At 40.1% G+C, this 22,500-nt stretch overlaps 2 protein-coding genes across 3 annotated transcripts in view; both read right to left on the minus strand.

The window, feature by feature from the left end:
• Window positions 1-6,350: 6,350 nt before the first annotated feature.
• slc25a34 (solute carrier family 25 member 34) lies at window positions 6,351-21,111 on the minus strand. The gene is made up of 6 exons (XM_056237947.1): window positions 21,015-21,111; window positions 18,832-19,366; window positions 17,439-17,504; window positions 7,804-7,956; window positions 7,472-7,606; window positions 6,351-6,692 (listed from the first exon to the last, which is right to left on the minus strand). Exons 2-6 carry the CDS (start codon window positions 19,249-19,251, stop codon window positions 6,519-6,521), a joined length of 948 nt encoding a protein of 315 aa, XP_056093922.1. The 5' UTR covers window positions 19,252-19,366; window positions 21,015-21,111; the 3' UTR covers window positions 6,351-6,518.
• Window positions 21,112-21,611: 500 nt separating this feature from the next.
• Window positions 21,612-22,500, minus strand: part of fbxo42 (F-box protein 42) — a 13,083-nt gene continuing 12,194 nt past the window's right edge. For both annotated transcript variants that reach the window (XM_056237937.1, XM_056237938.1), the window contains exon 10: window positions 21,612-22,500. This exon is cut by the window's right edge and continues 567 nt beyond it. In XM_056237937.1, the coding sequence (XP_056093912.1) occupies window positions 22,168-22,500 (333 nt within the window). In that variant the 3' untranslated portion in view covers window positions 21,612-22,167.

Consider the following 22,500-nt stretch of genomic DNA (forward strand, 5'->3'; position numbering starts at 1 on the left):
CCGAGTATGTCTGCTCGCGAGTATTTCATACTTTTATACCGCAGCAGCAAATTTGAGGTATGATGCCAATTACTATTCAGGCTTTATATCTGAATATAATATATTGATATGTTGAATATCAAACGTCTATGCTGAATACATTCGTGCAATATCACACACGCGTTTATGCCAGTAAAATATCGTTGTACATCGTTGCACTGACAACTACTGCAGTGCAACAAAATAATATAAGTTAATATAAAAAGTTTCTTAAACATATTGAATTTTTAAAATAATTTTCGCGTTGTAGGCTACGTTACTTAAAGGTGCTCTAAGCGATGTCACGCGTTTTTTAGGCCAAAACATTTTTTGTCACATACAGCAAACATCTCCTCACTATCCACTGGCTGCCTGTCCCCTGAACACACTGTAAAGAAACGCGATCTCTGTAGACAGCCCAGGCTCCACAAACAGCAACAAAAGCAAACTGCGGCGACCCGCTCCCCGAAACATAACAAACTGTTCCAGCCAATGACCGACAAGAAGGGTTTGGGGGCGGGGTTTGGGGGGTTAGTGTGCGGATGAGGAGGAGGGAGGGTCTAGCTAGCCTCCGTTTTGTTTGACAATAGTTCGAACGTCAACAAGAAGTGATGTCACCCAGGATCGCTTAGAGAGCCTTTAAGTCACGGTGGTTCAATGTGTTCAAACCCGTGCGCACTGTTGTGTGCGTTGTTGGACACACTCGGTCTCTCTCGCACACTGTATCAAGTTCAAGTCGCTTCATTAGCATGACATTTGGAGTAGACTATATTATTGACAAATATGAATAAAATTCAGAGTCATTGTTATTTGACGCTTAAAAAACGTAAAACCTGGTTGTGGCAGTGATTAGTTATGAAATCTTACTACATAAATTCAATCTTATTTAATCCTCCATATGAAAGTTTATGTGCTCGAATTATTCATATTTATTAAACAATAGTTAAAAACAAGGCGTTTGTACTGATTATTGTTGTCCATTTATCGAACTTCCATGCCTCTTATATAGTGGCCTAATCATATATAATTTTTAACGCAGGTGCTGAGGGAGTGCTAGACCATTGACAGGGGGAGCTGCGCAATTATATATATATATATATATATATATATATATATATATATATATATATATATATATATATATATAGCCTATATATATATATACTATTAATAATAAATGAGCAAAACTTGGCCACTCAGTATTTCATATTAAATTATTTTATTTATCTCAATTAAAGTTTTAATTTTATTAAATTTAACAAGCACAACATTCAGCATTTAATCAAATATTCTTAAAGATTTTTGCATATTGACATTCATTGAACAACAGTTATGAATTTCAGTCAAGGGCAATATTATGCCATCAAAAAGCACCCAGACTGGGGAATCAGTATTCACATAACACATTCACACAAGTTAGGCATGCCGCACGCGTAACGAGAAAAAAAAAGTCATTTGTAGTCTTAAATCATTTTCTTATTTATTAATTAGAATAAGCGCTTGGTGAAGAAAAAAAAACGTATCTCGTTATTTCGAGATATTATGCCGATATTTCAACATAATATCTCGTTATTTCGACATTATATGTGTGCGTGTAACAAGCAAGATGTGCATTTGTAAATCCAGTGACGTGTGCATTGATTTTATTAATAAAGTATAGTGTTGAGGTGTCACTGTGTCTTCTGTACAGTTCTGTCTCAGAAGATTACAGACTAGGCTACAGTTGATGTGTAGAGTTGACGGTCGGTCGCCATCTCAGTGAACGCGCAGAGAAATGCACATAATGGATTACAGAGAGTAGCCTATTTATTTTCGTTTTGAATTGTTTCGTTTAAAGCCATTTCAAGCTTTCTATAGATAGGCTATATTTCTCATGTCTGTGACTGTGAGGCATACGCTGAGTTTCGGTTCATTTATGATGAGATGTGCTCCAGTTCACGTTCAATGCAATGACCGCGCCGGCGCCTCTGTCATGATTATGCTATTGTCTGCTATATTTGCTTCTTATTAATTAAATCCAGGCAATTGGTTGATGAAAAATTTATTAAAATTAAGATACAATTTATACAAAACGAAATTCACTTTAAAGAAAGGCTTTCTACAAAACAAAACTTAATGAAGTGGTCAAAATCATGTCTTTCGATATATTGCGTAATCAACATAGATGGGGAAAAAAACCATAACAAATATGAAACTAATGCGCTTATTTAATGGCTACAACATAACGTAGGCTTAAAGACTCTCTATTTGTTCAAATTGCTGCACATGCATTTAATTCTGAATTTTGCACACATAAATTGAAAGGCATTTGTTTGTGCATAGTAAAACATATCTGCAACATGTATCAAGTTGAAGGATAATTGTGCATGCATTTATTAATCATTATGATACTAAAATCATAATAAAGTAGGCTACACTATTTAAAAAAATCAGATGAGCCCAGAATATATATGCAATGCGTTTAATTAGCCTACATGTTATTAAGCATTTCCCTCCCATAGAAAATCATTATAAGAACGCTTAATGTGGCTTAATGCAGATTAGAATGTCCTGTTATTATGTTGAAATAATTAGTTATGTCGAAATAACAGATAATTATGTCGAAATAACAGATAATTATGTCGAAATAACAGATAATTATGTCGAAATAGAAAGTTTTCTTTTTTTTTCCTGCAGCATTTGTTTCAGGGCTTCCATAGAACACAGCATGAACATAATTGATTCCAGAAATAATTTTTGGGGGTGCTATGGGGGTGCTTTGGTCTTTCTTGGGGGTGCTGAAGCACTGCTAGCCCCTCCCTATGCCGCCCATAATTATTAATGCTCGGACACACTCGGTCTCTCGCGCAGTTCGCTTCGCGCAGTTTTAATTACAATTTTAATGAAATATTCGTTAAACTTTCTATTTAATGAAATACATTTATTGTGTTGTTGCTACAGTGTCAATTTATTGTTAAAAATAAAATGATTTCAGCCTAAATTACCTTTGTTGGTCTATTTTTGTATTGCCAATTTTACCTGAATGCTGTGCCATGGCTCAAAAAGAAGGTACCTGCTTATACTCAATTAAAAAACATTATACTTTTTTGCGCTTAAAAATTAAATATGTTTAAGAGACCCAAGCTAATTTATAACAATATCGTTAGATATCATGCATGGCTTATTTGATGGTATTATAAGTAATTTACCAAAACATGGCCCATTTTAGCTGACTTCACCCTACTTTGATGGAGTAATTCTGTATTTAAATATAGTTAAAATGCAATACTAGCAATTCTATAGTATTTGTCAATAATATAGTCTACTCCAAATGTCATGCTAATGAAGCGACTTGAACTTGATACAGTGTGCGAGAGAGACCGAGTGTGTCCAACAACGCACGCAACAGTGCGCACGGGTTTGAACCAAGAGGGTAATCCATCGACCGGAAGTTGAAGTCGGCCGGGTGCCGCCATCTTGTAGCAGAACTTCACTTGCGTTAGCATTTCCATTGACTCCCATTCATTTTGGCGTCACTTTGACAGCGAATAACTTTACATCTGAGGCGTTTAAAGACTCCATTTGTCCATTATTTATTTCTAAAGAAACACGACAATGTATAAAAGGCTCCATTACCTTCTATGTTACGTTATGGCCCCGTAGAAACAGATTTAGTAAAAATAGGCTAACGATTGCGTCATAACCACTCGACTCTCTGTCGCGCTGTACAGAAATTACCGTATAGACAGAAGTAGAAACTCGCGCGCAATCGGGGGGACGTCGAGGCATAAAGTCAAGGGAGAAGCCCATAGAGAGTTGTAAAGCTGCTCCTGCTGCGAGCTCATGGACAGCTAATACTCACGATCTCCGGCTCTGCAAGTTTCGGAAGGGAATGATTCAGATTCCTCTTGGCACAGCTACTAGAAGATTAACGTCTGTCAGACAGGTTGCTCACGTCATCAAGCTTAGTTTGAGTCGGTTTGAGTCTGCGCGTCAGGAACGGAAGTGCTCAAAAATCGCTAAAAATGGGCTTCAACTGTCTCAACTGAGTTCCAATGAGATGGCTCTGTCCATTTCTTTTACTGTCTATGGTTTGAACACATTGAACCACCGTGACTTACGTAACGTAGCCTACAACGCGAAAATTATTTAAACAATGCAATATGTTTAAGAAACTTTTTATATTAACTTATATTATTTTGTTGCACTGCAGTAGTTGTCAGTGCAACGATGTACAACGATATTTTACTGGCATAAACGCGTGTGTGATATTGCACGAATGTATTCAGCATAGACGTTTGATATTCAACATATCAATATATTATATTCAGATATAAAGCCTGAATAGTAATTGGCATCATACCTCAAATTTGCTGCTGCGGTATAAAAGTATGAAATACTCGCGAGCAGACATACTCGGTCTCACAGTGAGCCCAGCCCACCCATACGAGAAGTGTCAGCTCTTATTTTGAAAAGGCTTATTGAGGGGACGTGACATCACCTTGAAGCAGTACCCCTGATTGGCTGACTACACGTGTGGATCGTAGTCACACACTCTGCGGAAAGATAGTGCCAAAAAGATTTGTAGACGTGTGCAGAGGGATCTGTGAATGCCCTGTGATCTGCAAACACAGATTCAACATTTGCATGCTGAGTTTTGCACAGAATGTGTAGGAATGTCTTTTTACAGTGGTTTGAAAATACAAGTTAGACTGTGTTTGTTTGCAAATTGTGAGGAGGTCATTTGTAGAATTTTTAATGGGAAAAACAGCGAAACAGTTGTGCCAAAATTCTGAAAACAAATGCAACACAATCTACAAACAAATAATGACCCTCATGCGCAGACAAATCACTTTGCATTCATTCAAATTTTGGTTGTCAAGTACAAGTCACTGATTTCTATTTGTGAATCATAAAGAGTTTGTTTGCGGATTTTAAATCTATTTGTAGATCGTATTTTATATTTGTATGTCACGAAGAGTCTGTTTGTGGATTTTTTATCTATTTGTAGATCTTGTTTTACATTTGCGGATCATGAGGAGTTTGTTTGCAGATTTGGAATCTATTTACAAATTGTGTTTTACATTTGCAGATTATGAGGAGTTTGTTTGCAGATTTTAAATTTATTTGTAGATCTTGTTTTGTGTTTACAAATTGTAATATGCATTTTTGACTCATAGTCTCTTAATTTTCGATGATTATGGCATTATTTTGTCACATCAGCGAAACAATAGTGTCAGAATTCAACAAATGTGACACAATCTACAAACAGAACATGATCTTCACCTGCAAACAAGTCACTTTACATTCATTCAAATTCTGATTTTCAAGTACGAGTCACTGATTTCTATTTGTGAATCAGGATGTGTTTATTTGTGGATTTTTTATCTTTTTGTAGATCATGCTTTATATTTGTGGATCACGAAGAGTTTGTTTGAGGACTTTGTATCTATTTGTAGATCTTGTTTCACATTTGCAGATCATGAGGACTTTGTTTGCGGATTATTATTCTATTTCTAGATTGTGTTTTGTGTTTACAAGTTGTAATATCTATTTGTGACTTTTAGTCTGTGCATTTTCAATGGTTTTGGCATCAATTTATCCCCATAGCAAAAGCCGTAGAGATTATTTTTTCATCTCAGATCTGCTGATGATGGTTATCAACATCTGCAAGACTGAGGGAAGAACAACATCACAGTAACTCATCATGCAGCGCCACCTGCTGGAGAAACACCAGAGAACCATAGAACTTATGAACTTACAAAAAACCATGACAGAACTGCAGGACACGATGAGAGGCGCGTGCATGTGACACGAGCGTTTTACAAACACGGGTCACGTGATTCAACACCAGTTTTACCTCAGACAGCAGAACGTGTGGGATTTAAAGGAAGCCAGCGATATTTGACCCGTTTATTCCTAAAAGTGAAACATTGTAGATTATTAACATTTAATATAATGCCTAAAAGTTTCTTTTGGCATATTTTACAGTGTTTCCGAAACTGGGGTTCGATCGTGAGGAACTGCAGGGCAGAGATCGTGAGTTGATGAAAAGCTTTTTATAAATGAAATCATAAAAATGCAAAAATACAACAAATAAATCATTTTAAATGAAAAACAATTAAAATAAAAAACAAACATGTAATATTTTATTTGTTTAGCAGCATGTCATGTGACCATTAGCCGACACCGACGGAACCGTTAACATGCGATTGTGTCAATAAAATATTGAAATATTCACGGGGGTGTGTGTGTGAATATTTTAGAAAAAAAGGTTTGTCAGAGAAACCAGGCATGAAGTAAAGTCACTGGTGTTATTTGTGTTCTGAAGCTGCACTAATAATCACAGAGAGTCAGTCAGTAAAAACTTTAATCATCACATATTAAAAACACAAAGAGTCTTTATAGTTATTGGAAATAAGACACACTGGTGAGGTAAAACCCTACTGCATTGAGTCAGTTCCGGCGTGAGAGGCTAACACAGCATCTCTGGAGTGAGTGTTCATGTATGGGGAATCTCTTCAGTGTGTGTATAGCAGCGCTCGCTGTCTCAGGACGTCCCATATGAGCATACTGAGAACCGTATGAGGAGCCAAACGCACAAACACCGGCACCATTCCCTTATACAGACCCACAATCCCCTCAGCGGCGCAAACCTTCATCAGACAGTCCACAAACCCGCTGTACAGGCGGCCCTGAGACACACACACACACACACACACCTCTGGTTTTAATACTGTACATTAAGCAGTGTTGGGGAAAGTTACTTTGAAAAGTAATGCATTACAATATTGTGTTACTCTCTTAAAAAGTAACTAATTGCGTTATTTAGTGTCTTTTTTAGAAAATGTATTTGTTATGTTAATTTTGCGTTACTTTTTTTCACCTGGGCTGGGCTTTTTTTTATAACAAAAAAGTGCTATTTTTGGGCAAATGTAACGACCCTTTCACACCAAAAGTGAAAAAATAAGCCTCAGGCTGAAGGAAATGCAAATTGGTCAATAAAGTGAGATTAAATGCATAAAAATTTATGTTTTATTTAACATATTTAGTTTGCATAGTATTCAGATTCTGCATTTCACTGATTTTATTAATTTTGAGGAATACTGAATCTTTTTTTGTGTGCAAGTGAGACGAGTACATGCTCACATTTAGTCTAGAACTACAATAACCATCGTGTTCACACACACACACACACACACACACACACACACACACACGCCTCTGCACTTCGATTTCTCTCAACATGAGGACAGGAGAGCTGTCAGGCAATATATGGGAAAACAAAGTAACTTGTGTAACATATTTTAAAAAGTAACTCAGATATTTTGTTGTAAATTTCAAAAGTAATGCGTTACTTTACTAGTTACTTGAATGTTCTGATTACGTAACTCAAGTTACTTTTTAATGAGAACCCCAACACTGAAATTAATATTATTTTATATAATCTTGGTAAATAAAGTATGTGTTTTACCCTTTTAAACTCGTCCACTGGTTGGTTGTACAGTCGTGTGCTGATGACATCAAACGGTGTCATGGTGATCGACACGGCGACTCCGCTAATCATGGCAGCGATGAGCGCGATGAGGCAACTGTGAGGACTGAACCACTGAAAACACACATTCACACACTTAACCAGTCTTTCTAGCGCTAGTTTACATTACCTACTTATAGTTAGGCACGTTTGCCTTCTGAAGCACTAAACCTCCAACTGAAGCAGATACATACTATAAAAAAAGGTTTTTAAAAGCAAAAGTCATAATGAACAGCTGAATTATGTACATATGAGGATGTGTGTGTGCTGACCTGTGCGCGTGTGACCCAGTCTTTAGCCGAGCTGAACGTGGAGAGTTGAGCCGCTGACCCCACCGTGACCCTTGGCACGGCCCCGTTCACCCCGCGCCACAGACCCGTCACGCCCTCGCGCCGGTAGATGGACAGCAGCGCGCTCGACACGCTCTGAGGAGCACCAATCACAATCACTCTCACTAAACACACCAATCACTCTCACTAATACTGTCAAACACTGTAAAATTGTTAGTCAGCAGTCAATAAAGCTGACTTCATTCCAGCCTTTGCATCTCATTCTACTCTTAATATCTTGGGCTTGACTGAGACCTGGATCCGTCCAGAAGACTCAGCAACCCCTGCTGCTCTCTCTAACAACTTCTCTTTCTCCCACACCCCTCGCCAGTCCGGGAGGGGTGGGGGCACTGGTCTCCTCATTTCTAACAACTGGATATACTCAACTCTCTCTTCTCTATGCAATAACAACTCGTTTGAATATCATGCAATTACACTTACAACTCCCATTAGGATCCATATTGTAGTTATTTATCGCCCCCCAGGTCAACTGGGAAGCTTTGTAGAAGAGCTGGATGTGCTGCTTTCCTCCTTCCCTGAGGATGGCACCCCACTCGTAGTCTTTGGTGATTTCAACATTCACCTAGCGAAGCCGTATGCAACAGACTTCATCTCTCTCCTAGCCTCTTTCGATCTCCAACGGCTCATCACCACAGGTACTCACAAGTCAGGCAACCAACTGGACCTGGTTTACACACGCAACTGTATCACAGACAACACTTTGGTGAAACCTCTCCAAGTTTCAGATCATTTCCTCATTACATTCAATCTACAACTCACTACCCATGCACCACCAACCTCCCCACCATTTACTTTCAGACGAAACCTGCGCTCACTTTCTCCTTCCCATCTTTCCTCTGCTGTGTCATCTTCACTTCCCTCACCCTCACAATTCTCATCTCTAGATGTGAATACCGCAACGGATACTTTATGCTCCACGTTAACTTCTTCTTTAGACAACATCTGCCCTCTCTCCTCCAGGCCAGCACGCGCTACTCCCTCCAACCCCTGGTTATCTGAGGTTCTTCGTGGACACCGGACCAAGCTCAGGGCAATGGAGAGGAAATGGCGCAAATCAAAAGACACATCTGACCTCAGTAGGTATCAATCTCTGCTCTCTTCCTTTTCTGCTGATGTTCACACCGCAAAATCTTCATATTTCCACAACAAGATCAACAGCGCCTCTAACACACGAACACTTTTCAAGACATTCAACTCTCTCCTCTGTCCACCGCCACCACCACCCACCTCCTCTTTAACTGCTGATGACTTTGCTAACTTCTTCACCAACAAAACAACCTCTATCAGCAGTCAGTTCTCAACTCCACACACACAGGAACACAAACCATCCTCTCCCACTACCAGAAACCTTCTCTTTATCTTCTCTCCGCTAACTGAAGAAGAAGTATCTAAACTTCTCCTCTCCAGTCATCCTACCACCTGCCCTCTGGACCCCATCCCCTCACACCTTCTACAAGCCATCTCTCCCACACTTCTACCAGCTCTCACACACATTATCAACTCATCCCTCCACACTGGCATTTTCCCTACAGCATTTAAGTAGGCTCGGGTAACTCCACTGCTTAAAAAACCAACATTAAACACATCACTTCTAGAGAATTACAGACCTGTCTCTCTCCTACCATTCATTGCGAAAACACTTGAACGAGTTGCTTTCAACCAAGTATCATCCTTCCTATCTCTGAACAACCAGCTGGATGTCAACCAATCTGGCTTCAAGAAAGGACATTCAACTGAGACTGCATTACTGTCGGTCACCGAAGCCCTGCGGATCGCAAAAGCTGCTTCCAAATCTTCAGTTCTCATTCTGCTGGACCTGTCTGCTGCCTTTGACACTGTGAACCATCAGATCCTTCTGCCCACCCTCTCATCACTGGGCATCACTGGAACCTCCCTCAACTGGTTTGAGTCCTATCTCACAGGTAGGTCCTTCAGAGTTACATGGAAAGGCGAGGTATCCAAAGCACATCAACTGACCACAGGCGTTCCTCAGGGTTCAGTTCTTGGACCACTCCTCTTCTCCATCTACACCACATCATTGGGATCCATCATACAGGCACATGGTTTCTCTTACCATTGCTATGCTGATGACACACAGCTCCACCTCTCATTTCCACCAGATGATCCCACAGTAGCTGTACGGATCTCAAGCTGTCTGGCGGACATCTCGGCATGGATGAAGGAACATCACCTGCAGCTCAACCTGGCAAAGACTGAGCTTCTCATCCTCCCTGCCAATCCGTCTCTACAGCACGACCTCACTATCCAGCTAGAGTCATCCTCAATCACCCCATCAAGGTCAGTCAGAAATCTTGGAGTAATCTTTGATGATCAGCTGACCTTCACAGACCACATTACAAAGACAGCTCGATCATGCAGGTTTGCAATGTATAACATCAGGAAGATCAGGCCTTTCCTAACTGAGCATGCAACACAACTTCTCGTCCAGGCCCTGGTCATTTCTAGGCTTGATTACTGCAATGCTCTTCTGGCTGGACTTCCATCATGTGTTACTAAAGCTCTACAAATGATCCAGAATGCTGCAGCCCGCCTGGTCTTCAACGAGCCCAAAAGGGCCCACGTCACTCCTCTGTTCATTTCTCTGCATTGGCTACCACTCGCTGCTCGCATCAAGTTCAAAGCTTTGACGCTTGCTTACAGATCTACCACAGACTCAGCTCCCTCCTACTTCCACTCACTACTACAAGTCTACGTCCCTACCAGAAGCCTACGATCGGCCAAGGAGCGACGGCTCGTGGTGCCATCACAGCGAGGCACAAAATCACTCTCCAGAACATTCTCATTCACGGCTCCATGCTGGTGGAATGATCTCCCCACCCTCGTCCATAATGCAGAATCCCTGACAGCATTCAAAACACAACTGAAAACTCATCTCTTCCGTGAGTACTTAACATAAAAAAAAAAAAAAAATTCTTCTCTTTTAAATCTTTCCTTCCCCTTTTAAATCTTCCCTTGTCTGGCTTTTGCCACTCTGAGCAATGCCTGAACTTTGTATTTTGAGCACTTCTTGCGTCGTTCTTCCCTCTTCACGATGACTCGCTTGCTTTAGTCCTCAGATGTAAGTCGCTTTGGATAAAAGCGTCTGCTAAATGACTAAATGTAAATGTAAACACACCAATCACTCTCACTCTCACTAATACTGCCAAACACACCAATCACTCTCACTAATACTGTCAAACACACCAATCACAATCACTCTCACTAATACTGTCAAGGGGTGGTGATGGCGCAGTGGATAAGACACATGCCTTTGGTGTGAGAGACCCGGGTTCGAATCCACTGTGAGACACCAATGTGTCCCTGAGCAAGACACTTAACCCCTAGTTGCTCCAGAGGCGTGCGACCTCTGAAATATAGCAATTGTAAGTCGCTTTGGATAAAAGCGTCAGCTAAATGAATAAATGTAAATGTAAATGTCAAACACACCAATCACTCTCACTCTCACTAATACTGCCAATCACACCAATCACTCTCACTAATACTGCCAATCACACCAATCACTCTCACTAATACTGTCAAACACACCAATCACTCTCACTAATACTGTCAAACACACCAATCACTCTCACTAATACTGTCAAACACACCAATCACTCTCACTAATACTGTCAAACACACCAATCACTCTCACTAATACTGTCAAACACACCAATCACAATCACTCTCACTAATACTGCCAATCACACCAATCACAATCACTCTCACTAATACTGCCAATCACACCAATCACTCTCACTAATACTGTCAAACACACCAATCACAATCACTCTCACTAATACTGCCAATCACACCAATCACTCTCACTAATACTGTCAAACACACCAATCACAATCACTCTCACTAATACTGTCAATCACAATCACTCTCACTAATACTGTCAAACACACCAATCACTCTCACTAATACTGTCAAACACACCAATCACTCTCACTAATACTGTCAAACACACCAATCACTCTCACTAATACTGTCAAACACACCAATCACTCTCACTCTCACTAATACTGTCAAACACACCAATCACTCTCACTAATACTGTCAAACACACCAATCACTCTCACTAATACTGTCAAACACACCAATCACTCTCACTCTCACTAATACTGTCAAACACACCAATCACTCTCACTAATACTGTCAAACACACCAATCACTCTCACTAATACTGTCAAACACACCAATCACTCTCACTAATACTGTCAAACACACCAATCACTCTCACTAATACTGTCAAACACACCAATCACTCTCACTCTCACTAATACTGTCAAACACACCAATCACAATCACTCTCACTCTCACTAATACTGTCAAACACACCAATCACTCTCACTAATACTGTCAAACACACCAATCACTCTCACTCTCACTAATACTGTCAAACACACCAATCACTCTCACTCTCACTAATACTGTCAAACACACCAATCACTCTCACTAATACTGTCAAACACACCAATCACTCTCACTAATACTGTCAAACACACCAATCACTCTCACTAATACTGCCAATCACTCTCACTCTGACTAATACTGCCAAACACACCAATCACTCTCACTAATACTGTCAAACACACCAATCACTCTCACTAATACTGTCAAACACACCAATCACTCTCACTCTCACTAATACTGTCAAACACACCAATCACTCTCACTAATACTGTCAAACACACCAATCACTCTCACTCTCACTAATACTGTCAAACACACCAATCACTCTCACTAATACTGTCAAACACACCAATCACTCTCACTCTCACTAATACTGTCAAACACACCAATCACTCTCACTAATACTGTCAATGACACCAATCACAATCACTCTCACTAATACTGTCAAACACAGCAATCACTCTCACTAATACTGTCAAACACACCAATCACTCTCACTAATACTGTCAAACACACCAATCACTCTCACTCTCACTAATACTGTCAAACACACCAATCACTCTCACTAATACTGTCAAACACACCAATCACTCTCACTCTCACTAATACTGTCAAACACACCAATCACTCTCACTAATACTGTCAAACACACCAATCACTCTCACTCTCACTAATACTGTCAAACACACCAATCACTCTCACTAATACTGTCAAACACACCAATCACAATCACTCTCACTAATACTGTCAAACACAGCAATCACTCTCACTAATACTGTCAAACACACCAATCACTCTCACTAATACTGTCAAACACACCAATCACTCTCACTAATACTGTCAAACACACCAATCACTCTCACTAATACTGCCAAACACACCAATCACTCTCACTAATACTGTCAAACACACCAATCACTCTCACTCTCACTAATACTGTCAAACACACCAATCACTCTCACTAATACTGTCAAACACACCAATCACTCTCACTAATACTGTCAAACACACCAATCACTCTCACTAATACTGTCAAACACACCAATCACTCTCACTAATACTGTCAAACACACCAATCACTCTCACTAATACTGCCAATCACTCTCACTCTCACTAATACTGCCAAACACACCAATCACTCTCACTAATACTGTCAAACACACCAATCACTCTCACTAATACTGTCAAACACACCAATCACTCTCACTAATACTGTCAAACACACCAATCACTCTCACTAATACTGCCAATCACACCAATCACTCTCACTAATACTGTCAAACACACCAATCACTCTCACTAATACTGTCAAACACACCAATCACTCTCACTAATACTGTCAAACACACCAATCACTCTCACTAATACTGCCAATCACACCAATCACTCTCACTAATACTGCCAATCACTCTCACTCTCACTAATACTGCCAATCACTCTCACTCTCACTAATACTGCCAATCACTCTCACTCTCACTAATACTGCCAATCACTCTCACTCTCACTAATACTGTCAAACACACCAATCACTCTTAATAATACTGCCAAACACACCAATCACTCTCACTAATACTGTCAAACACACCAATCACTCTCACTAATACTGTCAAACACACCAATCACTCTCACTAATACTGGCAAACACACCAATCACTCTCACTAATACTGTCAAACACACCAATCACTCTCACTAATACTGTCAAACACACCAATCACTCTCACTAATACTGTCAAACACACCAATCACTCTCACTAATACTGTCAAACACACCAATCACTCTCACTAATACTGTAAAACACACCAATCACTCTCACTAATACTGCCAAACACACCAATCACTCTCACTAATACTGCCAAACACACCAATCACTCTCACTAATACTGTCAAACACACCAATCACTCTCACTCTCACTAATACTGCCAATCACTCTCACTCTCACTAATACTGCCAATCACTCTCACTCTCACTAATACTGCCAAACACACCAATCACTCTCACTAATACTGTCAAACACACCAATCACTCTCACTAATACTGCCAAACACACCAATCACTCTCACTAATACTGCCAAACACACCAATCACTCTCACTAATACTGTCAAACACACCAATCACTCTCACTAATACTGTCAAACACACCAATCACTCTCACTAATACTGTCAAACACACCAATCACTCTCACTAATACTGCCAAACACACCAATCACTCTCACTCTCACTAATACTGTCAAACACACCAATCACTCTCACTAATACTGTCAAACACACCAATCACTCTCACTCTCACTAATACTGCCAAACACACCAATCACTCTCACTCTCACTAATACTGTCAAACACACCAATCACTCTCACTCTCACTAATACTGTCAGAGGCGTGCGACCTCTGAAATATAGCAATTGTAAGTCGCTTTGGATAAAAGCGTCAGCTAAATGAATAAATGTAAATGTAAATGTCAAACACACCAATCACTCTCACTCTCACTAATACTGCCAATCACACCAATCACTCTCACTCTCACTAATACTGTCAAACACACCAATCACAATCACTCTCACTAATACTGCCAAACACACCAATCACTCTCACTAATACTGTCAAACACACCAATCACAATCACTCTCACTAATACTGCCAATCACACCAATCACTCTCACTCTCACTAATACTGTCAAACACACCAATCACTCTCACTCTCACTAATACTGTCAAACACACCAATCACTCTCACTAATACTGCCAAACACACCAATCACTCTCACTAATACTGTCAAACACACCAATCACTCTCACTAATACTGTCAAACACACCAATCACTCTCACTAATACTGTCACTCTCACTAATACTGTCAAACACACCAATCACTCTCACTAATACTGTCAAACACACCAATCACTCTCACTAATACTGTCAAACACACCAATCACTCTCACTAATACTGTCAAACACACCAATCACTCTCACTAATACTGTCAAACAGACCAATCACTCTCACTAATACTGTCAAACACACCAATCACTCTCACTAATACTGCCAATCACTCTCACTCTCACTAATACTGCCAAACACACCAATCACTCTCACTAATACTGTCACACACCAATCACTCTCACTAATACTGTCAAACACACCAATCACTCTCACTAATACTGCCAATCACTCTCACTCTCACTAATACTGCCAAACACACCAATCACTCTCACTAATACTGTCAAACACACCAATCACTCTCACTAATACTGCCAAACACACCAATCACTCTCACTAATACTGTCAAACACACCAATCACTCTCACTAATACTGTCAAACACACCAATCACTCTCACTAATACTGTCAAACACACCAATCACTCTCACTAATACTGCCAATCACTCTCACTCTCACTAATACTGCCAAACACACCAATCACTCTCACTAATACTGTCAAACACACCAATCACTCTCACTCTCACTAATACTGTCAAACACACCAATCACTCTCACTCTCACTAATACTGCCAATCACTCTCACTCTCACTAATACTGCCAATCACTCTCACTAATACTGCCAAACACACCAATCACTCTCACTAATACTGTCAAACACACCAATCACTCTCACTAATACTGCCAAACACACCAATCACTCTCACTAATACTGTCAAACACACCAATCACTCTCACTAATACTGTCAAACACACCAATCACTCTCACTAATACTGTCAACCACACCAATCACTCTCACTAATACTGCCAAACACACCAATCACTCTCACTAATACTGTCAAACACACCAATCACTCTCACTAATACTGTCAAACACACCAATCACTCTCACTAATACTGTCAAACACACCAATCACTCTCACTAATACTGCCAAACACACCAATCACTCTCACTAATACTGTCAAACACACCAATCACTCTCACTAATACTGCCAAACACACCAATCACTCTCACTAATACTGTCAAACACACCAATCACTCTCACTAATACTGTCAAACACACCAATCACTCTCACTAATACTGCCAATCACTCTCACTCTCACTAATACTGCCAAACACACCAATCACTCTCACTAATACTGTCAAACACACCAATCACTCTCACTAATACTGTCAAACACACCAATCACTCTCACTAATACTGCCAAACACACCAATCACTCTCACTCTCACTAATACTGTCAAACACACCAATCACTCTCACTCTCACTTATACTGTCAGAGGCGTGCGACCTCTGAAATATAGCAATTGTAAGTCGCTTTGGATAAAAGCGTCAGCTAAATGAATAAATGTAAATGTAAATGTCAAACACACCAATCACTCTCACTCTCACTAATACTGCCAATCACACCAATCACTCTCACTAATACTGTCAAACACACCAATCACAATCACTCTCACTAATACTGTCAAACACACCAATCACAATCACTCTCACTAATACTGTCAAACACACCAATCACAATCACTCTCACTAATACTGTCAATCACAATCACTCTCACTAATACTGTCAAACACACCAATCACTCTCACTAATACTGTCAATCACAATCACTCTCACTAATACTGTCAAACACACCAATCACTCTCACTAATACTGTCAAACACACCAATCACTCTCACTAATACTGTCAAATATACTCAAACTCAAGTATACACATACTCATTTAATCTAAAATATATTCATATATCCTCAAATTAACTCAAATAAACAAAAATATACTCAAATAAACTCATATAAACATAAATAAACTCATTTAAACTCCTATAAACTCACATAAATTCAAATATATGCATATAAACTCAAATATACTCAAATATACTCATATAAACTTATATATACTCATATAAACTCATTTAAACTCAAATAAATTTAAATATATGCATATAAACTCAAATATACTCAAATAAACTAAAATATACTTATATAAATTAAAATAAACTTAAATATACTCTGATATGTGATTGGTTGATAAAGATCTGGTCAGAGTTCAGCTGTATCATGTGACGCTGTGTTCGTTCACACGCCTCTGTGTGCTGGACTCTGATTGGCTGCCAGTGAAGAACAGTGAGAGGCGTGTCGACACACACACACACACACACACACACACACTGTGACTGGCGCTGCAGATCTCGTACCTGATGGTTGTGCTGGTGACCGACAGCGATGGCCGCCACCGTCTGCGCCTGCAGGTGTGTTTTTACCTGTAGAAATACACACAGGAAATGCATCACTCTCATGTAAACACACGGATCACTGTAAACACTGAGTCTGTCGTAAATACTCATCTTTCACTTCCTCTGCCTTTCCGATATTTGAGCCCGTCTCTGGATGCCTTACTGTCAACACTCTCTCTGTGTGTGTGTGTGTGTGTGTGTGTGTGTGCGTGTGTGTGTGAGTGTGTGTGACTCACATATACATAACAGCTCAAGTTACTGACAGATTGTTCCTGAAAATGAGTCGGTTAAAGACGGTACACAACCAGGCATTCTGGAAACGCTGCTCATGTAAAGGTTGCATCCTTTTACTTCAGCTTGTGACACTAGCTGTGTTTCCATCCAAAGTTGCAAATTGAACTTATACGCAAAACTGGATTTATTACTGGATATATCAGTAATAAATATCAGTAATAAAACTGTAAGTTTCAGGTGGATGGAAACATAGAAATCACCACCAGCAGTGTTGTGTGTAACTCATAAAAAGTAACTTGAGTTATGTAATCAGATTACTTTTTCAAGTAACTAGTAAAGTACCGCATCACTTTTTCAAATAAGTAACGCAAGTTACTTTGTTTTCCCATTTATTGACTGACAGCTGAGCTCTCCTATCACCATGTTGAGACAAATCGAAGTGCAGAGACCGAAGTGTGTGAACACGATGGTTATTGTAGTTCTAGACTAAATGTGAGCATGTACACATCTCACTTGCACACAAAAAAAGATTCAATATTCCTCAAAATGAATAAAATCAGTGAAATGCAGAATCAGAATACCATGCAAACCTCCAATAACTAAATATGTTAAATAAAACATACGTTTTTATGCATTTAATCTCACTTTATTGATCAATGTACTTGCTTCTGACCTTCGATAATTCAGTGAAACCATAAGCAAAAATGACTATAGATTTTTTGTGTTTTTATTGGTAAAGTAAGTGTTAAGCTTTCTTCTCCTACATCTATTCTTCCGTTATCAAGAACAGCAGCTGAAAGGTTTGTATGAGCCTCTACTGTACACTCGTGAAATTACATTTCCTTCAGCCTGAGGATTATTATTTCCCTTTTGGTGTGAAAGGGTATTTACATTTGCCCATAAATATAACTTTTTTATTATAAAAAACCAAGCCCAGCCCAGGTGAAAAAAAGTAACGCAAAAGTAATGTATCGCATTACTTTTATAAAAAGTAACTAAGTAGCACAATTAGTTACTTAATAAGGGAGTAGCGCAATATTGTAATGCATTACTTTTCAAAGTAACATTCCCCAGCACTGACCACCAACAGTACAGATACTCAGCGACGCGAGTCTCCTACCAGATACGCGGGCGAGGCGACGAAGGCCCCCAGAGCTCCAGCCGCGGCCCCTGCGATCAGACTCCCTCCAGGGCCGTCGGTGAGTCCCGAGGCCTGTGTGTAGGAGTAGAACCCGAGCCGGACACCATTCATCAGGCCCTGGTACAGCAGCGCCGCCGTGAGCCCCTTCTGCAGGCCCCGGACCCCGTCGGTGCGGCCCACGAGCCACAGCGCCTGCAGGACCCCGCGGTACAGCCGCTGGTAGGAGCCGCGGGCCCTCAGCTCGCCCTGCAGCTGCAGACGGGTCTTCACCACCTCCAGCGGGTTGGTGAACACACAGGCCCCGCAGCACGCCAGCGCTCCCAGGCTGAAGTCCAGCGGGGGCCACAGGGGCCCGGGGCCGAGGGATGGGGGAGGGGTCAGGAGCCGCGTCACAGACATGTCTGGAGCCAGGAGACACCGAAGATCCAGCTGGGGCGCCGGTTATCTCGTCATATTCATGTGTGTGACATTATACTGTAGCATGTTTCTGAGAAATCAAGTCCAGGATTCAAATCTGCAACAAAGTTACTGGTCACTGCAATGATTCATTAACAACAACAACAACAACAACACATTAAAAAAGCAAATTGACATGACAAATCATGCTCTTTGTTGAACTGTTTAAACCCGTATAGATGTCCCTTATAGACGACCCCTTAAATGTCCCATATAGAAAACCCCTAAAAATGTCCCATATAGACAACCTCATAGAAAACCACTATAGATGACCCATATAGACAACCCCTATAGATGTCCCATATAGACAACCGCTATAGATGTCCCATATAGTCAAACACTATAGATGTCCCATATAGAAAACCCCTAAAAATGTCCCCATATAGACAACCCCTATAGATGTCCCATATAGACAACCCCTAAAAATGTCCCCATATAGTCAACCACTATAGATGACACATATAGACAACCCCTATAGATGTCCCATATAGAAAACCCCTAAAAAATGTCCCCATATAGACAACCCCTATAGATGTCCCATATAGACAACCCCATATAAAACCACTATAGATGTCCCATATAGACAACCCCTAAAAATCTCCCCATATAGTCAAACACTATAGATGTCCCATATAGTCAAACACTATAGATGTCCCATATAGACAACCACTATAGATGTCCCATATGGACAACCACTATAAATGTCCCATATAGACAACCCCTATAGATGTCCCATATAGACAACCCCATAGAAAACCACTATAGATGACCCATATAGACAACCCCTAAAAATGTCCCCATATAGTCAAACACTATAGATGTCCCATATAGTCAAACACTATAGATGTCCCATATAGACAACCACTATAGATGTCCCATATAGACAACCCCTATAGATGTCCCATATAGACAACCACTATAGATGTCCCATACAGACAACCTCAATGCTCTATATTGAACTGTTAAACATCAGTTTATCACGTGATTTGCATATTCATAAACCTTGCATATTAGCGAAATCATCGAAGCATGTTTTAATACTATAAACACAAAATATACATTTCCGTTGAAAAGTTTTGGATTGGAAGTTTAATAGAAAGTTCAAAAGAACAGCATTTATCTGAAATATAATATTTTGTAACATTAAACACTACTGTTCAAAATAAATAAAATAAATCAAAAATAAAATAAAAAAGTATTTTTTATTCATCAAGGATTAATTGAATTGATCAAAAGTGACAGTAAAGACATTTATAATGTTACAAAAGATTCTATTTCAAATAAATGCTGTTCTTTTGAACTTTCTTATTCATCAAAGAATCCTGAAATAAAAATGTAAATAACTGTTTTCAACATTGATAATAATCATAAATGTTTCTTGATCATCAAATCATCATATTAGAATAATCACGTGACACTGAAGACTGGAGTAATGATGCTGAAAATTCAGCTTTGATAACAGGAATAAATTACACTTTACTATTTATTAACATAGAAAACACTTATTTTAAATTGTAATAATATTGCATAATATTATACTGTTTTCTTTGTTGGTAAAATGCAGCCTTGGTGAGCAGACTTAGTTTAAAAACATTAAAAATCGTACCGATCATAGACTTTGAACAGCAGTGTATACTACATACAAACAATTCAACTGCACGATAAACTTTACATGAGTATTTTCTCAGTGTTAACGCGTGTCTTACCGAGTCCGCTCGCGTTTCTGTTTGAGATTCACACACACACACACACTCGTAAACACGAAGCTTCTCCCGAACGCCCCTCCCACTGCTCCTGCCTGACCAATCAGCGCACAGCTTCTCCTCCGCCTCACAGCCTCCCCGGCGGAGAGCCAATGGCGTCGCAGCACACAGAATAAATTTAAATGGGTTAAAGGTGAAATCCTGACTAAAGTCCCGCTGCGGATGTTAAACTCACATTCTTCAGTCAAAAACAGAACAAACAATGGGTACAAACTGCTGCAATCACACACACTTATACGCATATATAAATACATTATTAATTAACTCGTTACATATAGCGCTTTACATGAGATCCAATCAACTGTGAGTCAAGCGTTGAGTAAAACTGATGTAAAAAGCGCTATATAAATAAAGCTGACTTGACTTGAGGAATATGTTCAATTATGGCAATAATATTCTCTGTGATTGAATGTCAGGTTAGAACTGTTTCAGCTGAAGGCAATTGAAAGATAATATAAGCTGAAGGAGCAGTTTTTAAACCACAGTAATAATGACATGTATAATTGAGTGCTTTGTAGTAGAACGCAATTGAGACGATGATCATGTGACGTCACACGTGACCGCACAGCTTTTTTCTGTTATTATAGTAAATATCGTAAAAACGCACGCCACATTATATCAGAGAATTAAGACATGGAGAACTTTCTTTATTTCCGTTTACAATCCACGGTCTCATTCCCTCCACAGCACCATCACTCACTCACACACACACACACACACGTTTAATGTAAACAATGCAGGCTGAAAGAGCGGTAAAAAAGGTCCATTTCATCAGTTCATCCTACAATCGTGTTTCCTTCAGTCAGATCGGCGTTTCTGAGGGTGAAATGCGACAGAAACAATAAAACATTCCCTTCTAGATTTCTCTCTCTCTCTCTCTCTCTCTCTCTCTCTCTCTCTCTCTCTCTCACACACACACAGTCGCACACACACGCACTCTTGCAGAGCAGATAGCAAAAACCTCATTCATTCACTCATAAATTGAAACAACAACTATGTTTGAGTGTCCTTTATATGAGTTGAGCAGTATTTTAAGGTAAATTAGTGTAAGGGCAGCAGTCGTTCCCGTCGTGTCGCGGCGGCTAGCGCTCCTCCATTACCTCTTGGCGCGGACGAAGTACAAGGCGTTGGTTTTGGGGTAATATTTGACGTTCTGCTTTTTGTCCATGAGTCCGCCGAAGATTATGAGCTCCCCGCGGCCCTGAACCACCGTGTGCAGGCTAGTCTCTGGCGGCCCCGTGACCGCGCTAGCCGCTCCGCCGCCACCGTACACCTTCCACGACACCACACCCTCCGCCTTGGCACGTGACACGTCCAGCAGGTACATCTGCATGGGTTTGCAGTTGAGCGACTGGTACAGCGGCTTGCCCACGTTGAGGCTCTGCGGCGGGTGGTGTGCGAGCCGGCGGGCGATGGGCGGCAGAGAGTG

Source organism: Rhinichthys klamathensis, unplaced genomic scaffold (assembly GCF_029890125.1).
Source record: "Rhinichthys klamathensis goyatoka isolate OS25496 unplaced genomic scaffold, OSU_Roscu_1.1 h1tg000504l_1, whole genome shotgun sequence".
Classification (NCBI taxonomy): Eukaryota; Metazoa; Chordata; class Actinopteri; order Cypriniformes; family Leuciscidae; genus Rhinichthys; species Rhinichthys klamathensis.

Coding starts and splice junctions, on each gene's coding strand:
- slc25a34 (XM_056237947.1), bottom strand. CDS start 19,251: ATGTCTGTGACGCGGCTCCTGACCCCTCCCCCATCCCTCGGCCCCGGG. Junction 7,957..17,438: donor GTCACCAGCACAACCATCAG/GTACGAGATCTG, acceptor GGTGCTCCTCAG/AGCGTGTCGAGCGCGCTGCT. Junction 6,693..7,471: donor CAGTGGACGAGTTTAAAAGG/GTAAAACACATA, acceptor TGTGTGTCTCAG/GGCCGCCTGTACAGCGGGTT.